Below are 23668 nucleotides of genomic sequence, written 5' to 3'. Positions count from 1 at the left end.
CTGTCGGCTGACCGAATCGGGACGGGTCTTCGCAAGATGTCGCAGCGGTATTGGGCAATCTGTCGAAAGATTGAGCGACGCCGCGGCCCTTCGCTTGTTCGCAGCGCCGGCACTCCTTTATAATTGCATTTGCAGTGGCACAATCCTTACACATCAGGAGATTGAAGGCGTCATCTGCAATACAATTTAGTATGTGACCAATCTTGTCTGCCTCGGTCATGTTGTTATCAGCCTTGCGATAGAGGGCCAACACATTTTGTACGTACACAATATGGGATTCTGTGGACTTCTGAAGGCTGCACGCAAGTTCTTTTTTTTGCTGCGAGCTGACGAGCGACAGGTCTGCCAAACAAGTATCGCATTTTGTCTTTGCAGACTTCCCAGCTCGTTAGGTCAGCTTCATGTGGATCGAACCATTGCTTCGCAGTTCCTCTCAGATAAAATATCAGGTTTTCTAGCATCATTTTTGGATCCCACCTGTTGTTGTCGCACACTCGCTCGTACATTGTAAGCCAGTCCTCGACCTCGGCGTTGTCCGTGTCACAAAATGTACTCGGGTCCCGCGGATGAGTGAGTATGACCGCTGCCACGGGCTGCTGAGGCGTTGTCGCTCGTGTCGGTTGATTTGCCATTGTGGCGGCAGGTGGATGACGTCCGTCGCGAAGTTCCGTGATTGTGCCCTGCATCTTCCACCAAAATGTTGCAGGAAGAAAGCAGGCCCACGTGTGTAAAATAATATATATTACAACTGGTGTACATGTCGTTCAGGACAGGGCCAGTCTTCGTCTTCATCCATTTCATGTTACCTTCTTCTTTCCCTTCACCGTAACATTATTAAAAAGTAATATAAGTGGCGATACGCGAATAAGTCCGAAAGTGCCAACATTTGGAACTCCGTGCTTCGGCGCTCCGCCGCCAATATTTGTCGGCAAAGGACACAAAAATTGAAGCAGTTATACGTGTTTGTGTTGAGGCAAATTTAGTTCTTTTGTTAGCCATTGCTCTGCGAACGAAAACATGATAGCGCTGGTTTCAAAAGAAATATTCGAGAAAATATGAACTGAGACAACTATTTGTTGCGTTTTTTAAGGCATTTTATAGTGCAGGAGCACAACATGCCTTTTTCATATCAAGTTCCTCGATAAATATGTAGTTTCTTGCATCATAAATTTCCAGCACTTTCGCCATAGTTGAAGAGAGAGGCACCATCCCAAAACTTCGTGTGCATCATGTCCATCAGAGCAACCGGAGGTTTCACAAGCTGTGTATCCAGCGGCCATGTCGTTTCCGTCTTTGTATAATTTTTCTCACAGTGCGTCAACAAGAAGCGCCATGCTCTCTTTTTCCGCAGTAGCGGCTGCCGACCCGGTGAAGTACGGTCTGGTTGATAAAATTTTTTTCAAGTGACACTTCGATTATTAGCTTCATTATTTCTGCGCATGACTAAATTATTCCAAAAGGAATGTAAAGTGTTGTTAACGCTATCGCCTTCATAAATACAAGTTAAGCGAGATACATTTTTACTGGATGTGAAATACTCAAGCTCAAGCCCGCGCACAGAAATCGATCATATATAACGGTCGTCGCCTCTTGGCAGTGTTTCAATGTTCTAATATTTCCCTATCTTGGCCATACAGGTATGTTGGCATTGCTTTGCAAGTCACCATATAGGAAGGTCGCGTACTGTACATGCAAGATTTCTGAAAGAAAACACGCTAAAACACGCGTTGCGTGTGATGCCAATAACATTGCAGGCTGCGGTTTGGCATGGATGGGTTAAAGGTAGATTTGTATCAGTAAACGATCAATTTTTGTAAACACGCATATTCAAAGGTCATCCTGCTAATTTTGCTTTGATGTTCAAAATTAACAATATGAAAGCAGAACTAGCACTAGCTGCCGTGTGTAATATAGTCCAGATATTCATATAGGAAAAGTGGTGGAAAATGGTAAAGATGACACCGCCTTCACACCAAGAACAACATGCAACTCACTAAAGATTTATTTTGGTGGTTAATGGAAACAGATTAACAATGCAGAAAGTGACGCTGCGAGAAACCAGTTGACTATCAAGCATTTCTTTGGCTGAAGCACATGTGTTAGCAATATGTATAACAGCAGAAGTTGCTACTATCAGTGGCGATATGCATGCGATCTTTTGCATGTCTTGAACACTGTGACATCCGATGTTACATGTAACGCATATGGCGTCTTCACTCTGCGACATCTCTATACGGTAGCAGTATATAGCTCCCAATAATTTCTAGTTGTACTGTTTGTAGCATCACAATGCACCCATGCTGCTTTTTATGGTTGTCCCTTTCGACCTGCTTGAGCGAAATAAATAGACAAAAAGAACAAGTCCAGTGCCGCAAATAATCCCAGCCACGATGCGGTAGAGGTTGTCATAGGAGCCCATTTTGTCCCGGAAATAACCTGCGAAATATAGAAGTAAGGCTTGTTAAAATTTGCCTACTAATCACGACTGCTTTTGGATTTCTTAGTGTCCAAGTGATTGTGGAGATAGTTCATGTGACTACGTTCATGCGTTTTTTTAATTCGTTATCTGTGACGACATGTAGCTCCTTCATTGTTCCCTTTAACGCAAACGAAGCATCATCATTGCTATATGTTTACAGTGCATGATCCAGTCACACTTGCTTCCCCATAGTAAGCTTAGGTCGTCACAAAGATATGAAAGCAAGAGAATGGACACTCTAGGCTAAGCTATTTTAACCTTCTGATGCGTCAGTGTCTTTTCAAATGTATCTTCAGTTGATTATGCTGTGCGACCATTGTCAATCAAAAACTTTTACTAGAGTCAGTGCGCCAAAACAGCGCCGTGCCATCTTTAATTGAAGATACTCGTTTATGGAGAGCGTTGAGATTTGCTTCTACGTTATTTGCATGAACACTATTTTGGGCCTAACGCCCATATGCGCGACATCAATTCGTGGCGAAAAGTCTCCGATATTTGAAGCCCGTTGTGTTATAGCTAAACGATAATAGCCACGCAATACTGATACAAAAAAATGATGGTGTGTTCTCTTATTGTGTGTCAATAAATATTACACTGGACATTATTCACATTACTTTAGGACACGCTACTGAATACACAATAATGGGATTCAGGCATGCAATAAAACTGTGAAACTAACAAAAGGTTTGGTTGCTTGTGTGCTTCTAGTTTACGTTATATATCAATAGTGAAATATTGGCAAAAAGTTCCGGCTAAAGAAACGCAAAAAGAACTATTTTTCTAAATCTCTTACAAGAGGATAGGTGCAATTACTGCTGAAAAATAGGAGAGGAACACCTGCAGACTGCAACACAGGTAGCACATTTATTGTGGTATTGCTTTATTTAGGTCAAGACAGCAACCTGAACCGCTCACAAATCGGAAAAGGCCATTCTTAATATTTTCACGCTACCAAATAGTGGAATCACCCGCATGTTTAAGAGTCACATCACTACTGTCGCGGTTGCTGTCTAGATAAAAACATATCAATCTTTCCTAGTACACTTAGTGGAACGTCAGCACACCTCTAATAGGAAGCTCATGCTTCTCCATCAATAGTATAAAACAACCTCTGGTTAATCCTATATTTCATTTACCTTACGGATCAGTAAATACATCACGTGACACATACGCCTCATTGGTGTTCATTATGTGCTTTTTACTCTTACTAAACTATGCTTATAGAACTTGAAATTTTTGCATTTGAAAGAAGAAAATTTGCGGCTTTCCCAGCGTGCATGGGAGCCAGGAATGCACGCATTGTTGAGCACAGGTGTTTGTGCAGCTTCCCTTGCAGCAAAATACCTGTAAACTGAAGACAATATTGAAAACACAAGTGTATGGAATAGCAACAGACCATGAGAGAAAGATTGTTTCTTATTCGGCGCCAATGTTACAGATTTATTACGAGAAAATTCTGAGGGGAAGAACAGTGATCTGTGCCAGCCGCTTGCTTCTTTGGAAGCTATAAAATTTATTTTGAAGCATTGGCGCCGGTAACAAATCAAGCAAACGTCACATTGGGAACTGTACACTTACGCTCGAATGATCTATATCGGTCGTGTGTACAGTTTCCGATAGTGATGGTCTGTGTAGACAGGTGTTGCATCTAATACCGAAAGCGATTAAAGCAACAAGAAGATTGCATTGAGAACGGTGACTAGTTCACATACTATTCGAGAAGCAGCAATGATTAGATGTATTTCTTGCTCATCACAGGTAAATTATTATACTATTCACTGGGTTGTTGCTACGATAAGAATAAATTTGTGGGAGCAGCAGGTTGCTTTTCCTAGCTCATATGAATGGCTGCCGGGATTACAACAATGCGTGACGTTACTTCGAAGCTGTCCGAACAAAAAGAAAGCACTTAACAACGTGGTTATCTAGTCTAGCACATTCAGAATGTTCTCGCGCAGATTGCTTTTCGCTGGCCTTTTGGTCGGGATTTCTCTTACAAAACGTCATTTATGCGCAGGGCTGTAAGAACCTATAAAAAAACGTTAGGCATGCAATGGAGTGTAGACACTCGCCAAATACCAAGACAGGCCTCATACTCACCAAATATCATCGGGTTGCACAACAGTACTGGAACAAGAAGCGAGCCCGACACTCCTGAGACCAGACTGACGGCCTCGGGCCCCATGTAGTCAGCTACCAGCACTTGCCTCATTGTCAAAAGTGCCGCCATTAACACCGATGATAGCGCCCGAACGACGAGGTGCATTACTTGCTTTGTCTCTGGAGTGACTCCGAACAGTATCCCGGCTGCTATCGTACATGCACAGGCTAAAGATGGTCTGCTCACCCAACCGATATCCGCGATGTAAGGTAAAAGCAGACGCCCAAAGATCTCCGGTGCTGCTGCGTATGTGAGGGCCATTGAAGCATGCATATGAGAGACGCCCTTGTCACGCGCGTAGTCCACCATTGTGAAAAGGTGCACTGAGTTCACGTAGTCCAGCAGCATTGAAGCCAAGACGGCTGCAATGAAGCTCGCTGTAGACGACGTGCTTGGAACGATGTTCTGAAGAGCCCTAAGTAGCAGTTGTCGCGAGATTGTCGAAACTATGGCCTTCGAAGCCGCTGGTTTACCGCCTTCATATTCGAGAGCCATTGTTTTCACGTCCTTGTCAATTTTCCTGTATGCCTGACAAACTTGAGGTGATTGTTTTTCCGTTGTATTATCCTGATACAGCTCCTCAAGATGCGCATCGGGAGTGGTTAATGAATTCGTAGGGCCTAAAAGAAGTCTAGCCTCAGCGTCTTGTTCATCTGATAGCAAGGACTCGCTCCTGTCCACTTTGGCTACGCAACTCTGTTTAAAGCCTTGGCAAGCGGACATAAATTCTTCGCTGTGTTTAGAACAGGCGTCTTTCATGGGTCTCAAGATGTCGTGTTCCGTTAAACATATTTCGGTTTTGGGAACATCTTCTTCAATGTCCACCGTTTCCACTTCTAAGTTCGATATACTGCGTCTGTGAGCCTCTTGAAGCAGTTTTTGTAACGAAAAGGCGGTGCCAGCCGGTTCGTCCGCTTTCGTGAGAAGTGAAGCGTCGCACTCAGTTAGCTGTTTGGTTGTCTTCAACACGTGCCTGCTGCGTCGAACATGTCTTTGTGTCCTTTCTCCTGCAGAGCTAAGCCAAAGCGGCTCTTTCAGCATTACCCTGAACGCGAATATATTCATGATGATAGCACTGAAGACAGTCAAGGCTCCGCGGAACCCGTACGCAACAGTCAGGGCAGACATCACCGCAGGAAATAAAAGGGCGCTGATGGGACCTGATGTTAGCAGGAGACCTACTGCTATGCCCCGGTATTTGCTGAAGTACTGCAAGATCACTACCGTGTGCGATAGCAATGTCACCCCGGCACCGATACCTGCGCATGAATGTGAAATTGCAAACAGCAGTATCTCAAGACGTGTACAAGACTATGATAAACCGCACTGCCCATATCTTGCCTGCAATCTTATTTCAGCTCATGTTTTCCTAGTTCCCTCTATCAATAGAATTGCTCTACAGTATCCCGCAAAGTGGATAGGTACATTCAGAAGCTGCTTGTGTTTTCCATAAACGATAATTCACGTAGCGCCTCATGGGAAAGAGATCATGGCCATGACAGACAATATAACTTACTTTTCGAACAATTAGTTCATGTTTTGTTGACCATATTGAACGAAGTAAATGTAGAATTCTTTAGGATGTAGAATTAGGCAGAAAACGCATGTAGAAGAACGTAGAATTATATTTTTAGAGTCTACTTCTTTTGAGGATCATCTTTGTGTTTCTCGTACGAAAGGCTAAAGCTGCGCGGGCTTTCCTCAGGCGTGTGTAAGCTACCGTGCCTTATAAAAATTCATAGTGGATTGTGTTCCGCTCAGATAACATCTTTACATAGGCGTGCGTGCACTAAAATAGTGTGCTTAAATGTCAAAGCAAATGCATGCGTTCAATAAGATACGAAACATTTCAACTTACCATGAACAAATCCCATAGTAAAAGACATCCAGGCAATGCTTGGGGCAAACGCAGATGCCATCATACCTCCCCAGAGGAAAACGCTGCCCACAAGGCCAATCCAAAACAGTGAAATGCGCTTGTGCAGTACAGCGACCAGCATACCTGCGCGCATATTACGAACGCCTTCAATATCTAAAGCGTATCTTTTGCTGGATGCCTCTTTACTTAACTGCTAAGTACTTAACTGTTTTGCTTGTGCAATTTGTACTGTGGACGTTTAACGATACGTCACGAGAAACTCCACACGTAAAGGCATAAATGGCAAGCTGTCCAACATTGTAAGAGTATGAACAATGATCTGGTCAGAACATCAGTGCTTCATCACGAGCAGTCGTACTGAATATGAAACTAATTTAGGACCAGGAGAAGACAAGCCAACTGCTATCTGGGTTTTTGATTTTTGCTTTTGTGCTTCTTTTTCAGTAATAAATCGCACCACACAAAAAAAAACAATATTACTTTTAGGAAGCCCGTCGCTCGAGCACGTCTACATAGAGTGTAGTTATCGCCTTCACAACAGAACAAAAACCAGTTCTAATGGCTTTATTTCTATGCCTATAGAAGAGACAAATTGGAAAGTCTGATGTCACCAAGGTGTGGCGGTGCTTCAATAGCATATTCTAGTTAGGGTGGCCATAAACCGAATATAAGAAAGTAACGCGAATAAATGAACTAACGAAATAGTGAAACGATGTGTGCGATCCTTTTCTTTTGCTATTTTTTGTTACTCGTCGCATTTATCTGTGTGATTTCGACTTTCATCAGTGTTGATTTCCTGTAATCTGTGTAGAGCAAGTGTGTCTCAGAGCACATGTTGGTGGGCTAGTTAGTTAAGCATGATTACAAAGACGGCGCCGAATAAAACAACACACGAAGAAGGGTGAAGAAGGGAACGTGCTGTCTCGTGTCCCCCTTCTTCGTGTGTTGTTTTATTCGGCGCCGTCTTTGTAATCGTGACTCAGACATAGAATACCCTCTTATAGGCTTTGTTAATGCTTTAGGTTTTGAGAGGCAAAAAAGTAGTGACAAGCTATACTCGCCTGTGTTTGTTCATAATAAAAAAATCATAAAATAAGGGCACGACCCAGCTTTAAAATCAGCTCTACGACAATTTCTGTTTTGAGTACAGCAAACAAGAGGAGCGTCGCTTTAGTTACTGTTGTTTTTCCTCCTTTATTTATGTCTTTTAATTAGGGTTGTACAAACAGTGGAATATTTCCAATAACCAGCTGAATTTTTTTCCCTATTGAACTGTTTCCTAATCATATAGTTACTCATTCCTAGACACAAGTATTTTTCGAATATCTTTAGAATACCAGAAGTCTTCAATCATGCGTGATAATGCAAATTATTGCATTGAAAGTGTGATAAATTTTATACTGGCAACCTCAATGGTAAAAATATAAGACGGTAATTTACGAAATAGAGAACACCGTGTAGTGAATGGTGAAAATTGCTGTTTATTATACGCAAGCTAATGGCAAAGTACTTGATATTTCATTAATTCAGATTCGGTTCTCACATTAGTACATGCGTATTACGATCACTCTAGAAATTATTTTTCGCACACGCTGAAATTTGACCAAGCAGCTTCAAATTCAAATTGTTAAATATTCCTTGAATAGACAATAGGAAAGTGTCCAACACTGTTTGGACCCGTAGCCATAGGCTAGCCAAGGGTTAAAAAATAAATAAAGCACAGTAATGGATACACTTCAATATGTATAAACAGCCAATGTGGAACAGCGGGGGGGGGGGGGGGATTTACATGAGTACAAATGTAAAAGAAAAAGAATACATAACAAGGAGCAATTGCATCAATTCAAGAGAATATCTTACATGTTCACATTATAGGGTAGAAATCGGATGCGCACAACAGGTAGAAGATATTTAAGATAAAGAATGCATGTCCATGAAGAACTGCCTCGCTGCAGGAGCAAACGTTCGAGAATATTTTATGTGGTGCAGATGGGTGTTCCATAATTTTGCCCCGATAAAAGAGAGCCATCTTTCTCTATGTACGTTTTGTGTGGGCGGGAGGTTAAAATTGCCAAGCGTTACATTTCTAGTAGTTAGACATAAGAGAGAGAGAGAGAGAGAGAGAGAGAGAAACAAACAAAGGAAAGACATTGATGTCTACTAGAGATTATCTCTGGTTGGCTACGCTGTGCCGGGGGAGGGCCAAAGGGATGCGGTAGGTGAGAGAGAGAAAAATACCAAAAAGGCATAGCCACACACACTCCACGTGATGTATAAAAGAGGGATATGAGGAAGGGGTGGTTATACCTCACGATGTTGTTTATAACACTTGCTGTTTTTTGCAGGCGCAGTGAATCGAAGGTTAGTATTTGTAGGTCGTCGAATAATGGCCTGCTGGGGTGATCCCGCTCAGAATGAGTTATGATTCTTAATGACCGTTTCTTTATCTTTAGGATTGGTTCGAGGTAACTATTGTAAGTCCGTCCGCATGACTCGAAAAAGTAGGAGAGGGCGCTATAAGTAAAGGATAAATATAATATGCGTAATGTATTTTTGTCAAAGAAGTCACGAACCTGTATCAGTTTATAGCACCCTGAAACCATCTTCGCTGCCACCGCTAACAAATAATTTTCCCACTGCAGGTGCCTATCAAAAACTATGCCAAGATACTTGAAAGAACGTATATATTCTATTGCGGAATTGTCAATGCTAATGCGCAAATGGTTCCGGTCTACATTTTTATTACGGTAGTGAAGTATACTATATTTTGTTTTCAAAACACTTGCGGAAAGTTTCTTTGCTGAGAACCGTTCCGAGATGCTTGCCAAATCTACGTTTACTTTAGACTCTATTTCCCTGATGATATTTCCTGTAATTGTTACAGTGGTGTCATCTGCTTACATCAGCATATCCCAAAAATGCAGAGCACGCGGAAGGTTGGAAACAGATAAAAAAAAAGCCCCTTCTCTCAAGAAACACCAAAATAATTTACTAAGAAGTTCCGCTGCTGTGACGAAGTTGAATTTGCATTTATGGGTTTTTCGCACAGAATGTAAAGGCGTAATGTATTTTCCCATGTTATTTCATCCATTTACCCATTTTATTAACCCGTGGTGTCAAACGCCTTTGAAGGAGTGTTAACAAAGTAGATATCCTTATCGCGAATAAGTGAGCGCCAGTGAGAACATTTCGTTACTCGAAATGAAATACTACACAGAGCATCTCAGGACAAAATCTCATAGAGCACAATAATTACCGGTGCATCATAAGCTAGCTATACTTGTTAGTAAGAAATATTTGCTACATAAAGTGGGGACACTCATAAAAATTTTCTTTTTTTTTACTTTTATTAGAGGTTTCCAAATTTCAGTTAATTATAGTGTTTTCTATGCAGGTTTAAAATATGGCACTACTTCTTGTGCAGCTGGTATAGTATTAGAGTTATGTGATGAATATTGGCAAAATATAGTCGTCTTTATGGAGACTTTTTTATATAATAACTTTCACAACAAGGATCGTGTTGTAGCTTGTTTAGCTCTTTGTAGATCGCAAAGTGCTGATATCTTACCAAAGATTGTGTATAACTACTGCGAAAAAATTACATTTCAACAAATTTTGTTCTCAGTTCTCTGAAATATGATCGAGTACTTTTTCGACTTACTGCTTCGAAATATTTCAGTTTCAATTAGATAATAGCACTGTACATATCTTCAAGAGTATGTATGCCAAATTTCGTTAGTATAAGAGAGTTGTAAGTGCACAAGGTTAATTTCATGTGATCGTGAACAAAATTTGCTGAAGCGTGCAAATTTCTTTTTATAATTCCACTAATTGTACACGCTGTTTCAGTAGATATCGGCAGTTTGCGGTCTACAAAGAGCTAAATAACTTACGGCACAAAGCTTTTTGCGAAAACTTATTACATAATAAGGTGCCCTCAAAATCACCCTATTTTGCCATTCTGTAAGATGAACCTGAACAACTATAGCCGCTACAGAGAAACTAATGATATATTTGAAATCTGATTGAACTGCTCTATAGGTGGGCGGATTTTCAAATCACAACACAAATATTAAAGAAATGCTTTTTCGAGGAGCGTCTACATTTAAAGGAACATTTTGTACCTTTTGAAGTTTATCGTGGGACGCTAAAATGTAAAACTATTCCAAACTATTCTATTCCAAATCTGCAATCAGCCCTCCGCGATTGGTCAAGAACAGTTTTGGACAATCCCCACTTAACCTGTCTGTCACGCGACGTCACAAAAACCGCAATAGCTCCCACCTGATAAGAAGTGTACACGCTGATTATGCATGATTTGACCGAAAAAAGAAAAATAGTTATTTGTGATTCGACGCCTTTTCGCGACTAGCCCCCCGGCTATTGGTCAAAAGTTTTCGGGCTGCACGCACTTCACCTGCCTGTCAGGCGACGTCTCAAAACCGCAAGAACTCACTGCGTCAAAGTGACGTGTACGTATTAAAGATGCATTATTATGCCGAAAAAACTGAATTTTCTTCTGATAAGCCGCTGGCTGCCCCGTTCCGAAAGAAATAAAAGATGGCTGCCGCCGATCGCTCAGGTGCTGACTACACGCACCTGCCGGAGAGCATGAGTTTATTTGAGTATAATAAAACTTCTTGCCTGGCCGTGTAACGTTTCCGAGCACTTTCGGCACGTTTATGACCTCATTCTGCCAACTCTTCATTGCTTAGGATCCGTATTAGCGTCATTCTTAAGCTTCCGTTACATGCCGCCGCGATTTTCGACCAGCCACCGCAAGCAAAATAAGGTGAAGCGGGCCAATCGCAGACGCCGGCACCACCTTCTTCATCCGGTCATCGACTTTCTGTGCAGTGGCTCGACCCTATCGACTCCCTCTCCATTTGAGCGTGCTCCTCGCCTCTTGTCAGCCAATTAGATACGACAAGCCGCTAAGTGGAGGCAATTTTATTCGTTTATCAAGCAAACAAAAGTGACCTCCTATGAAGCAGGAGAGCGTTTGTTTGGTCTGTTCAGACAACCATGCATGTGGCTACCCAGTGCTTGCGTCGGCGGTTAGGCCAGTTGGACGTCAGGAGATTGGAATAAAACATATTGGAATAGTTTTACGTTATAGGGCCCGTGTTCTCCACAATATAATCATCATTTAGATTGCGCAGTAAGCAGCCGCGACAGCGCAGCGGCCATGTCATTGCGAAGCTGAACGCGACTTGGCGAGTCTCATCCCGAGCGGTGGCAGCATTCTAATCGGGACGCAATGCGAAAAGCGCACGTGTACCGTACATAGGGGAGGCGTTCAACAACTCTAGGTGGGCATTATTGAACCGGAGTCCTCTACCGAGGTCTCCCGCAAAAGCCACTGTGTAGTTTTGGGACATTTTGGACCAGAATATCTAACTTGTATCTATCCCTCTTTTCGTTAACACAGTGCGCCCAGTGCCTTTGTCTGATCAACGGCGTGCGCGTATGAGTGTTTGAGAAGAAAGTTGCTGGTCCCGGTTAGTAAAGAAGTAAAATTACGTTTATTGTTTGGGGCAAGGCAACACTCAAATGGTATAATTTTCTAAAGTACCGTACATCACGAAAAGGCTCATCTGTGTAAAACGCCAGGGCATAAGTGCTCGCTCGCATGTGAATTGCAATGAAGACAACAGTGGAGGAGAGTTGCAGAATTGCGATTTTTAGCGGTTCTGGGTGGGACCGGTAAGACCATCTTCCGTGCCCTGCAGTCTGTGCAAGCTCAAGCTCGGCGAATTTGTCTTGGCCTTCCCAGGTCTGCATCCACGGCAGCAACAATAGTCATCACAGATGACCACCTCATCAATACATATATTCAAGTCGACGCTTTAAGGAAGCACATCAGGCACTTCGCCCGACTTCCATAGCATCATCTCGGCTCCCTTCCTGCCGCTTGACCTCGTCGTGCGTTTATCAGGTTAATTGCCGGCAACCGTAGAGCTTTACCGTCAAACTTCACGTCTGCAGCACGAACTACTCTACCGCTGTGGTGCCTGCATCCACTCCAGACCGCTCTTGTCATTCCTGGTATCAAAAAGAAAACGGAGATGTCATCTTTCGTCCTCAAACAAACCCTACTTTCACTCCCTCATGAGAAGCACAAAGAACGCATCTACGCTTTCAAGACAGTTTCTGTCTCCTCCAGAAGTTGAGCTGGAGAAGTGATAATTCCAGCAAAATCTGTCATCATCAACTTTAAAACGTTTAACATTGCATCATCGACGGCTGCAGAACTCGCAGCTATCTGTGCTGCTCTGGAGTTTCTTGCTCACAAATCATCACATTCGTGGTGGTCCATCAATTTTTACTCGAAGGCCGCTCTCTATTGTCTGATGTCCCCTTTGAACCAAGCACCTAACGTGCACCTAGTCACGGACATCCGACAACTTCACCATCACGCAATCGAGAAGGAACTCGTCATCATCTACCAGTGGATACCGGGTAACTGCGGTATTTCAGGATATCACAGTGCGGATCACGCTGACCCATCGGCCCACAATGGGCCCATATTATACCGATGCCACTGTCAGCCACAAGAATTCGGTCCCTCGCACGCGCGCATACGCAGACTTTGCGGAACACCAGTGAATTAACGAACGCATGTCTCCACAGATTGCATCCACGTCTGCATCTCCGTCTTCCACCACGGTTACCACGAGCGGAAGCAACACTTCTGTGCCGCCTGTGGCTCGGCGTGGCATTCAGAAACCCCTACAATATTCCTTCCGCATTGGAATGGCCGACAGCCCTACTTGCGACACCTGCGGTTTCGAGGCGACGATCCAGCACCGTCTCTACGATTATCCGAGTTACAATGTGTCCAGAAAAGTGCTCGTGACCACGCTCGAAAAACTGGACAATCGCCCCTTCATGGCAGAAAAAGTTCAAGGACACTGGTCCTTACGGGTTTCGCCACTCAAGGCCTTATGGGTTCTGCTGAAGTTTCTAAGGGCTTGTGAATTGTGCGACCGTCTTTGAATGTTTTATCGCGTAGCATCGCGTTATTGTGTGAATTTTTCTCAATTTTTCTTCGTCTTTTTCCGTTTTTTCCCTTTAACTCTTTCCTCAGCACCGGGTGCTGGGGAAAGGGTTAAACGATGGCCAACCTCTCTGTCTTTCCTCCCCTTTTTGTATTTCTCTCATGATTCCGTAATATTGTGCATTTTTCGCTGAAACAAGCGGGAGGAGTTGGGGAGAAGACTGAAGCGCTCAGGCGCTCGGAGACAACCCCCGAAAGTTGCTCCGTAACATATGTTTTGATGTATAGCGAGAGCGAAAAAAATGTCAGCGGAGGAATTTCCTTCAAAAATCCATAAATGTTTTTAACAACGCTTAGAGTTTGGACGACGGATCAGAAACTTCATGTGATTTTGCTACGGTATAACTGCAACATGAAGCACTGCGAAATGCGTTTTTCAACATTTTAGGGGCTACAGAACGTAAACCTAGTAATACGTTTCTATTGACTTTCCGCAAGCAGCTCTTCGCGATTGGTAAAAACACTTTTGGGCCCTGCCCCCGTTTCTTGTCTGCTACGAGACGCCATGTAAACCGCAGGACTCCCCATCTGAATATGTCGTGCGTGCGCTTATTATGTATGATTTGGCAACTGAACATGAGAAGAACACTTCTTACCGATTCTACGCATTTGTCACCACCAGCCTTCTGTGAATGGTCAAAATGTTTCGTGCGACTACACCGCCGATCTCTGGCGCGACGTCACAAATCCACAAAAACTTACCCAGACAAACTGACGTGCGCGTTCTATAGACACCTTAATATGCCGAACAATTATCTTTTTTTGCAGTAGCGGGACACTGGAAGACCCTTTGCGAAAGGAATAGATTATGTCTTTCCACCGACCACTCTGGCGCTGGCTACTCGGAGCTGTCGGCGAGAATTAATTTCTTTCTATATAATACAAATTTTGCGGCGCAGTATATGGTATAATGCTGTCGAGTCCTAAAGGAAGGGAAGGGAAGCGTAGCAGGGGGCGGCAGAAAGTTAGGTGGGCGGATGAGATTAAGAAGTTTGCAGGGACAGCATGGCCACAATTAGTACATGACCGGGGCTGTTGGAGAAGTATGGAAGAGGCCTTTGCCCTGCAGTGGGCGTAACCAAGCTGATGATGATGATGATGATGTCGAGTCCTTTCGCCGCGTATACGATATCAGCTTGCCAAATCTTCCATGCGTATACTTTGAGGTGGCACTCCTGACGGTCCGTTGCACGCCGCTGCAACCGCCGGCAAGCCACGACAAGCTAAGCAAGGGGAAGCGGACCAATGGGAGGCGCAGGCACCACTCTCCTAGACCGGTTATTTACATGCACTACGCTAGTTCAGCCACACAGAAACCCTCTCGGTTGCGGCAGGCTCTTCACCTCTTGTCGCTCAATTTGGCGCGAATTTGGCGCTCAATTTGGTCTCCGCCCATGTTTGCGTCGGCGGCTGCGTACGTTTGACAGATGTGAATAAAGTTACAATGCAATAACTCTAAGTTATACCACCCCAGCTGAGCTGCTGCGGCACGGAAATCTTTAAATAGGCAGGCTACTATACAAGGCACCTGGGAGCATAATGGGCGAAACGCTAAACATGACACTACATTTCAACCGTGTCCGTTTGCTTACCGGAGGATCGGTAGCAGGCCAACAAAATGGAGCCTGGCCACGAGGCGGTCTGGCGATCCACGCTGAACTCCTCAATAAAGGCCACGTAGAACCAACCCATGCCTCTATTGGTGGCTGACGCAAAAAGATTAGCCAGCAGTGCCACTGCAGCCACGTCCCATCGGCAGTCGACGCGGTTCCGCATCAGGAAGCTGCGTATATTTGAGCCGATTTACGTCCATTGTTTGTTCATGGTTCGATATTTTTGAGGCGCGGCATAGGAGTAAAACACGTTTGGTGGATCGTTGTGAAGCTCTATTAAATTAATAAAACTTCCACTGAGATTTCATGCAACAACCATATGTTTTGGGACTGGTCCGTCTAATTCCTCAGTGGTGAACTTGCGAGAAGTGCAATGGCGCTTATAAGGGTAGGTGACGACAGGCGTGCGCTTACATTGCTAAAACTTGTCTGTCTATTCTCAGGAGCGTTAAGGGTAAAGAGTAAAGTTTTGGGTCTTTTTTTTTGATGAGTGATTACTCCAAAGGAGCCACGTCTGCTAATAATATTTCTCTCTCCAATACTGTCACACCTTTAAAATCAATATATTAATCCATTAGATCGCGGGGCACTCAAACACTACTAAGATTTCCGCAAAATATTGTTGTGGTATCATCCTCTCAGGTTAAGTCAAATATACGTGCCAACCAGGCAAACATCTGCCGAATGTTCGTCTTTGTCAGTGTTGGCCATTCTCCGTGCATGAGTTAGTTAAATTATACGAAGCTGAAAAGAACGAACCTGCTTCTCGCACTTCCTTTGTTATCTTCAAATACGGCACCGATATATACTTAAAACATCGTGTTCTAGGAAAATCAATACATTCAAGACATTTCCAAGGCAACATCATTATTACATTGAGGTGTAATGTTTTCAGCGTACACATGCATGCAAAATAAATTCAAGGATTCTAAATTATAAACCGCTAAAACAGATGGGAGCACTCAACCTCTCATGTTTATAAATATTGAATTGAACTTTGATTTACGCTGCTCTGACTGTTGCCCGAACGTGAGGTTTATTCAATGAAGACTGCAGCCAGCTGAAGGAAAAAGCTGATACCTCATGACGGTGAATAGTGATGCAGCCAGAGACATATTGCATCAGTTATTATTTCTAATTTGGGCGAATAATTGTCATTGTTTGGGCACTCCAAGATACAAAACTAAATACTTCAGTGTTTCCGTTTTGCATCGTACGCTTAATTCAGGTTTTGTACAAACTCTCGAAGAAATAGGCACATTCATGCCTATTTTCACACTTCAAAGTCAGAAGTCATCTGAACAGGAAACTCTGTTCCACTACATCCTATGCGCGGCAATCACTACTGCGCCCGTGATTTGTTAGTCGTCATTCAAAAGTTGAAGTCGTAGTATTGCCGTGCAGCTGTGGGCAGTTGTCACCGTTGCACCCCCATCGTAGAAGATGTAAGAAACTTTCGTTCTCGATATGTCCACGTTGTCGCGTTCGTGGGTCGCCCAGCCAATATCTTGCCAAAATATTTGTATTTATATATAAATATTCTATGTACACCAAATACAAGCTCCAGAAAACGAGCCTGCAAACCAGCGCACCATGGATTTCAATGTAGTTTCAATGAGTGCACCTTTATTATGCGTATTTACAAAATAGATCACCGCATGAAACAAGAGCACAATAAAGCACCTCCTGGGTACCTCTATTTCGTATACAGGCGTCGTAATAAAATTTGCAGCCATAGCTGCACTTCGGAGGAACGAAAAAGGGTGAGAGAGAGAGCGGCTTGGCCCCACTCGATAGCTCAGCTTCTTAGCATATAACTCAAAGCCGCGATTTTTTGTTGCACATGGTCTGCTCTGCAAACACAATTAATCGGCGGAGTTACCACAAGTGTACGAACCCCTGTTTCCGAGCTGGATTTGTAAGACGACGTGAGTTCTAGTCATACGAGCTTAGCCAGAACATTGCACTAGGTACAGTAGTGTTTCAACTGAGTAAATATTCACCACGGCTCCGAGAAATATGTTGGAAGCTGTGAGTTGTGCGAACATTACAACTGTGGCGCGAGTGCTGATCGTGCACTTCCCCGTCCTGGTCCCCCACCCCTCATACCGCTGCTTTCGAAGACGTGGACATCTACTTACAGGCTTTCGTCCGTGATGTATAGATTATATTAGACGAAACATCGTGCGCTTCGATCACTAGACCGGATATGCTGAAACCGCCGCGCTTCCTGGTGCAGCGAGCGCTAACGCCTCGCGCTTCAATCGCCACTATGCACTCTTCCAGCCTCCTCGCCTCAGCATTAACGGCCGCGGGCTGCCGGTGCACTGACATCATCGAGGAGCTCCTCCAGATTTATTTGCGAAGTGGCCTCATGGTGCTTCATATTGTACCACGACCTACGTCCTCTTTGAACGCACTTATAGGATTGAGCCTAACATACTCGCAATATATACAGATTGTAAGCACCAAAAGTGGTACGCATTAACGTTTATCAGTTACGACTGTAATGCTGCAAGAATGAGAACACTGGTTATAGCGCTTGTTACCTATTTTACGGCCGCTGGTCACTTCGTTCACTTGACACAATTCATCGATTATATCTTAACACAAAAACTTTGGTTGGCTAGACACTTGAGTGCGTAAGTGTTCCACGCGAAGGGCGACACTACGCTGTGGGCGCCTATACGGAAGCGTGGCCTGCGTAAAATGTTTTAACATTTAATTTAATTAAATGTTAAAAGGCCATTTGTCATCGTCAGCTGTCCCAGCCTACACAACTACCACTACGCATGAGTTCGAGGAAGCGACGCCAGGAGAAGGTCGGCCACCGGACCGGGAGTTGAAGACGGGCCGTCGGGTTCCGGACTCCAGCCAACAGGGCTTCACCCGACCGGGGCCTCCTGCCAACCCGTTCCTGTGCGTCGCCAGTCTACCCGAGCGTGCCGCCGGCTGTTCAAGGCCGGCGAGCTTCTGTGCCCGTGGGCAGGACGAGAGCCGTCGGGCTACTGGCCCGAGTTCTACGCCCAGCTGCCCGGCCAGAACGCCGCCGCCCTGTGCTTGTGCCGCCTAGCCGCCTGCCTTCTACGTCCAAGCCAGAGCTTGGGAGCTCCGTTTTCCCGGTCGACCATCCTACACCCCGACCTTTGGTGAGACCGGCGCAACTTCTCTCATCGTCTTGTTGCCGCTTCTCGACGTCGACACTGTTATGCGCCACTGCCATCGCGGTCAGCCCGGACTCGCGCACTAGTTAACGCCGTACTAGCCCTGAGTGTGTTCCTTACCGCGGTGTCTGAGTGTTTATTTTATGCTTTCTATTTATTTCAATTTCTACTTATTTTTATTAAAAGTATGTGTGTGAGTGTGTTTTTGAAACCAACGGCTTTGTCCTCAATTAGGTTCTCGGAGGCTCCGCCTAAGAGAACCGTCAGAACTTTTGAGTACAAGAACTTTGCATCACAGAGACCCACTTCTTATGATATACTAAATGTATTGAAGAACGGAAGATTGCGCGAGGTGATTTTCCGTAATGTTTTAAAACAGCACTAAAAACGCACACGAGACAACAGACTAGAGGATAGGAAACACACGGCGCTGACTTGCAATCGCGTTTTAGGAAAAAAACACGATGACTTTCTAAGGCCTTCCATCAAGCATGCGCGCATGCTCGATGTGAATAAAAGCACTCGTCATTCCCAACACATTGTCACGTGGTCACCGTTGTTCACCGCGGTTCAGCAAGCCCATTTCCTTCAAAGTTTACGGAAGGCTGACTAACACACCAACTACCTTTCCTCATTATTTTGGCAGCAGCGGCAGCGGAAAACAGCGACGACGTACTCACAATCGTGTGCTTCTTCCACGCAGGCCTGTTCTACATCAAGTTTCTTCGGCCTAACATAGCTGATCACCTAGCTCGTCATATCAGCAAAGTTTCTTCACCTGGCCGTATGACACGTGCTGCTGGAGGCCTGTGACGTAACCTGGACAGTAATTCCCATTGGCTCTTCGAGGAGAAGACTATTACAAAAGCTGCGAGCGCTCCCGCTCAAGGTTCATTTTGGCAGCAGCGGCAACGGAAAACAGCGACGACGTACTCACAATCGTGTGCTTCTTCCACGCAGGCCTGTTCTACATCAAGTTTCTTCGTCCTAACATAGCTGATCACCTAGCTCGTCATATCAGCAAAGTTTCTTCACCTGGCCGTATGACACGTGCTGCTGGAGGCCTGTGACGTAACCTGGACAGTAATTCCCATTGGCTCTTCGAGGAGAAGACTATTACAAAAGCTGCGAGCGCTCCCGCTCAAGGTTCATTTTGGCAGATGCGGCAACGGAAAACAGCGACGACGTACTCACAATCGTGTGCTTCTTCCACGCAGGCCTGTTCTACATCAAGTTTCTTCGTCCTAACATAGCTGATCACCTAGCTCGTCATATCAGCAGTTTCTTCACCTGGCCGTATGACACGTGCTGCTGGAGGCCTGTGACGTAACCTGGACAGTAATTCCCATTGGCTCTTCGAGGAGAAGACTACTACAAAAGCTGCGAGTGCTCCCGCTCAAGGTTCATTTTGGCAGCAGCAGCAACGGAAAACAGCGACGACGTACTCACATTCATGTGCTTCTTCCACGCAGGTCTGTGCTGCACTGTTTTACTGAATTTATTTTTTCGTTTGGTTTCCTGCTGTTGCTGCTGCTGCCACGGTGTATTTTGCATTGCAATGTCTAAAGAAATCAGGACTCTTTTCGAGGAACTGAAACATGAACTTCATGCAGAGTTCAAAGATTTTAGAGATACATTTGAGAGAGATTTTCGGAAAGAAATGAAGGAGGTGAAGAACAGCCTGGCGTTCATTAGTAAAGAGTATGATAGAATGAAAGTGGAGAACAAAGAACTGAAAGAGGCGAACGTTCAACTTAACAGTGACCTTGCACAGCAGTTGAAGGCTCATGAAAGTCGTCTCCTCCATGCCGAACAATACTCTCGAAACACAAATGTTGATATTAAAGGTGTTCCTTGCAACGTGCCAGAGAACCTAACCGAGATAATAGGTAGAATTGCAGCAAAAGTGAATGCCTCTATTTTGCCAACTGACATTGGCGTAATTTACCGCGTCCCGACAGCCAACTCGGCAGTCAAAAATATACTCGTGCAGTTCAATCGGAGGCACGTCCGTGACGCTTTTCTTCAGAAAGCGCGCGCTGCAAAATTGGTATGCTCTGACATTGGTCTTGATTCTGACATGCGAATTTTTGTTAATGAGCACCTTTGCCCTGAACTCAAGCGCATTCTGGGTGAGGCAACTGCGCAGAAGCGCCAAGCCAAATGGAAGCATGTTTGGGTGCGTAATGGTAAAATCTTTGCTCGTCAAACCGATAATACGCCCACAATCAGAATTGCATGCAGAGAGGACATTGCGAGGCTCACTGCGTCATCAGATAGTGACTAAAGCAAAAGGTGTCACTGGCTCAGAAATGGTAACGTTTGAAAACATATCGCATGTCTATGCTTCTGAAACCAAGTGCATTTGCAGTGCGACATGTTTATTCTGTGGAAGTTTTGTCATACCCTCGTACATCCCTTGTGAGTATATTATACCCAAAAGGAATTGCGTCATGTTACGTTGTTGTGTCCCCATGCTTAAGGTTGTGGCACTAAACAGTTTCAGTCGTGATGAAGCATCCAGTTTGACTGCCCAAGTTTATATCGTACAAATTAACAGTCCCACGTGGTTATTGTTACTGTACCAGGGATATCTGCATATGTCAGCAAGAACTCTGCCTTGCAGTTGCACATGTTGCGTTTGCCAACCATTTTCCGTATGGTCACGTACTTTATTCTTCTTATCATTTCTTGATGACAGTTAATCGGTATTTTGCACGTGTTTGCCCCTGTGAACTGGGATCTAGTATGAAAAAGAAAGGCTTGTTCTCAGCGTTGCATTTAAACATTCACTCATTGAGGCATAAACACGAACAACTAGATCAGCTGATACTTAATCTTCCGGTATCTTTTGATTGTTTGATGTTTACTAAAACATGGTGCGCACAAGAAAATGATCTTATTTCGATGGAATCACTCTCGCGCTTTTTCTTGAACAGAGGGACCCGCGGGGGCGGCCTGGCAGTTTATATTAAATCTTGTTACGCATTCGAGCTTGTTGATGAATTTTCAGTTATAACAAACGACTATGAAATTCTCACATTACGTCATAACCATCAAATCTTATCGGTAGTGTATAGGCCCCCGAGCGGGAACAGTGCCCACTTTCTCAATTATGCAAACAAATTTCTAGAATTCTGTTCGAGTAACCGGTATATAGTGGTCATGGGTGGCGATTTCAATATAAATATAGCTGAAGATAATTACACGTCACTTAGTCTTGCCAACATAATTGAATCCAATGGTTTTACAAACGTAATAGTGTCTCCCACAAGAATTACGGCTTCCAGCCAGACAACTATAGATTTATACGTTGTGAATGCAGACACTACTGTCGAATACGCTGGTATATTGTCGTCCGACCTTAGCGACCACTGTCCAATTTTTGTGTCGGTTGTACAAAAACTTTCAACTTTCACTAGAAAAGCCCTTACTACCTATCAGTCAATTAATGACACAAATCTTAATAAATTCAGAGAAATGATAAACAGTGCTGACTGGTCCGAAATTTATACTAATAACACTGCAGATGAAGCGTACAATATATTTATAAATAAATTTCGTGAAATATATGATGCATGTTTCCCGTGGTCCACAAAGCACCAATCTAAAAGAAATGAGAACCATGGATTACCCCCTCTTTATAAACAGATAAAAAAGAAAGAGAAGATGTTTCAAAAATTTTTATCCAGCCGAGATTTGGCCGATCTGACTGCCTTCAAACAGTTGAGAAATAAATTAAACAGCGAGTTGAGCAAGGCGCGTAAGGAATATTATACTAATATATTTGAGAAAGACGGCCGCTGTGACGCAAGATTAGTTTGGAAATCAATAAACGCAGTCCTTAACATTCCCAAGCCCTCCAATTCTATAGGAGGTCTTACAATGAACGGTGTAACCTTAATGGGTACTGAACTAGCGGATAGCTTTAACAAACATTTTATTGGTCTCCCTAAAACAGACTACAACAAAGATGCTACCTGCCTAATTTCTGTACAGACACCTGACTCCTTTTTTTTCTCCACCCTACGCACCCATTCGAAGTTTTTGTTACACTAATGGCCTTAAAGAATAGCTCCAGCCTTGACGCAGAGGGTCTGTCAGTAAAACCCATAAAATTTGTAACTGACCTTCTTGCGCCTCACTTATCGTATATATTTAACCTATCGATATCTTCATCTGCCTTCCCAGACCGACTAAAACTAGCCAAAGTGATCGTTACCCATAAATCTGGGACGACACAAGACATGGGCAACTATCGACCAATATCGATTCTGCCAGTTTTCTCGAACCCACTAGAAAAAATTTTGCTTAAGCGTTTGGAAATTTACTTTAACGATAATCACCTTTTTACAGATTCCCAATTTGGTTTTAGACAAGGCTTATGTACGGAATCTGCGCTACCTAAACAAAAAGAACTAATTTTGCAAAACATTGAAAATAAACTTCTAACATTAGGCATTTTTGTCGATTTCAGCAAAGCATTTGACTGCATTAATCATAACATTCTTTTACATAAACTTTATGCATACGGTATAAGAGGCAATCCGCTTAAGTTGATAAAGTCATACCTTGGAAAACGGCAGCAATCCGTATGTGTTGATGGTTGTAGCTCCAGTTTTCAGAATATAAGATGCGGAGTACCGCAGGGCACTATCTTAGGTCCGTTCCTCTTTAACGTATATATAAACGATCTCGTCCATATTTCCAAGAAGGCTGAATTTATAGTATATGTCGACGACACTAGTTTATTTTTATCTGGAAACTCATCGAATGAACTCCTCTTTGAAGCGAACGTCATATTGGAAAGCCTCCATAATTGGTCACATGTAAACAGTTTAAAGATTAATCATAATAAAACAAAGGCGGTTATTTTTCGTTCGATTAATCGGGAAGTAACCATACCAATCCCACTGCTTATTGGAGACTACGCTATCGAAATCGTAAGTAAATATAAATCTCTTGGCGTAATATTTGACGAACATCTTAAATGGGCTGATCACTTCCGTCATCTTTCTTTAAGCTTGTCGAAATCTGTAGGAGCTCTTTCGCGAGGTCACGACTTATTTCCCGTGAAAGTTAAAAAATTAATATATCATTCACTATTTCACTCTCAAATAAGCTACTGCCATCTTGTATGGGAAACTGCGGCTCGCGTGTATCTAAACCAACTACTACTTCTGCAAAAAAAGCTATCCGCATAGTTTCTGGCTCAGATTACCTGGCTCACACCAGACCACTGTTTATTAAACATGGAATATCTCCCATTCATCATCTAATGTCATTTACCATTCTTCGCGCCTTGAATAACT

General features: G+C 43.7%; 1 protein-coding gene across 3 annotated transcripts in view; it reads right to left on the bottom strand.

Annotated features, from left to right (window-relative positions):
* Positions 1 to 1977: 1977 nt before the first annotated feature.
* The window catches only part of LOC142572783 (monocarboxylate transporter 5-like), a 53736-nt gene continuing 32045 nt past the window's right edge, over positions 1978 to 23668 (bottom strand). For 2 of the 3 annotated variants that reach the window (XM_075682135.1, XM_075682134.1), the window contains exons 2-5: positions 15172 to 15362; positions 6499 to 6642; positions 4580 to 5899; positions 1978 to 2436 (exon numbers count right to left, since the gene is read on the bottom strand). In XM_075682135.1, coding sequence (XP_075538250.1) covers positions 2285 to 2436; positions 4580 to 5899; positions 6499 to 6642; positions 15172 to 15355 — 1800 coding nt within the window. In that variant the 5' untranslated portion in view covers positions 15356 to 15362 and the 3' untranslated portion in view covers positions 1978 to 2284. The remainder of the gene's footprint in view (positions 2437 to 4579; positions 5900 to 6498; positions 6643 to 15171; positions 15363 to 23668) is intronic. The other variant, XM_075682136.1, reaches the window with a different exon arrangement.

Source organism: Dermacentor variabilis, chromosome 2 (assembly GCF_050947875.1).
Source record: "Dermacentor variabilis isolate Ectoservices chromosome 2, ASM5094787v1, whole genome shotgun sequence".
Lineage (NCBI taxonomy): Eukaryota > Metazoa > Arthropoda > Arachnida > Ixodida > Ixodidae > Dermacentor > Dermacentor variabilis.
This window is presented reverse-complemented; position numbering and strand designations above follow the sequence as displayed.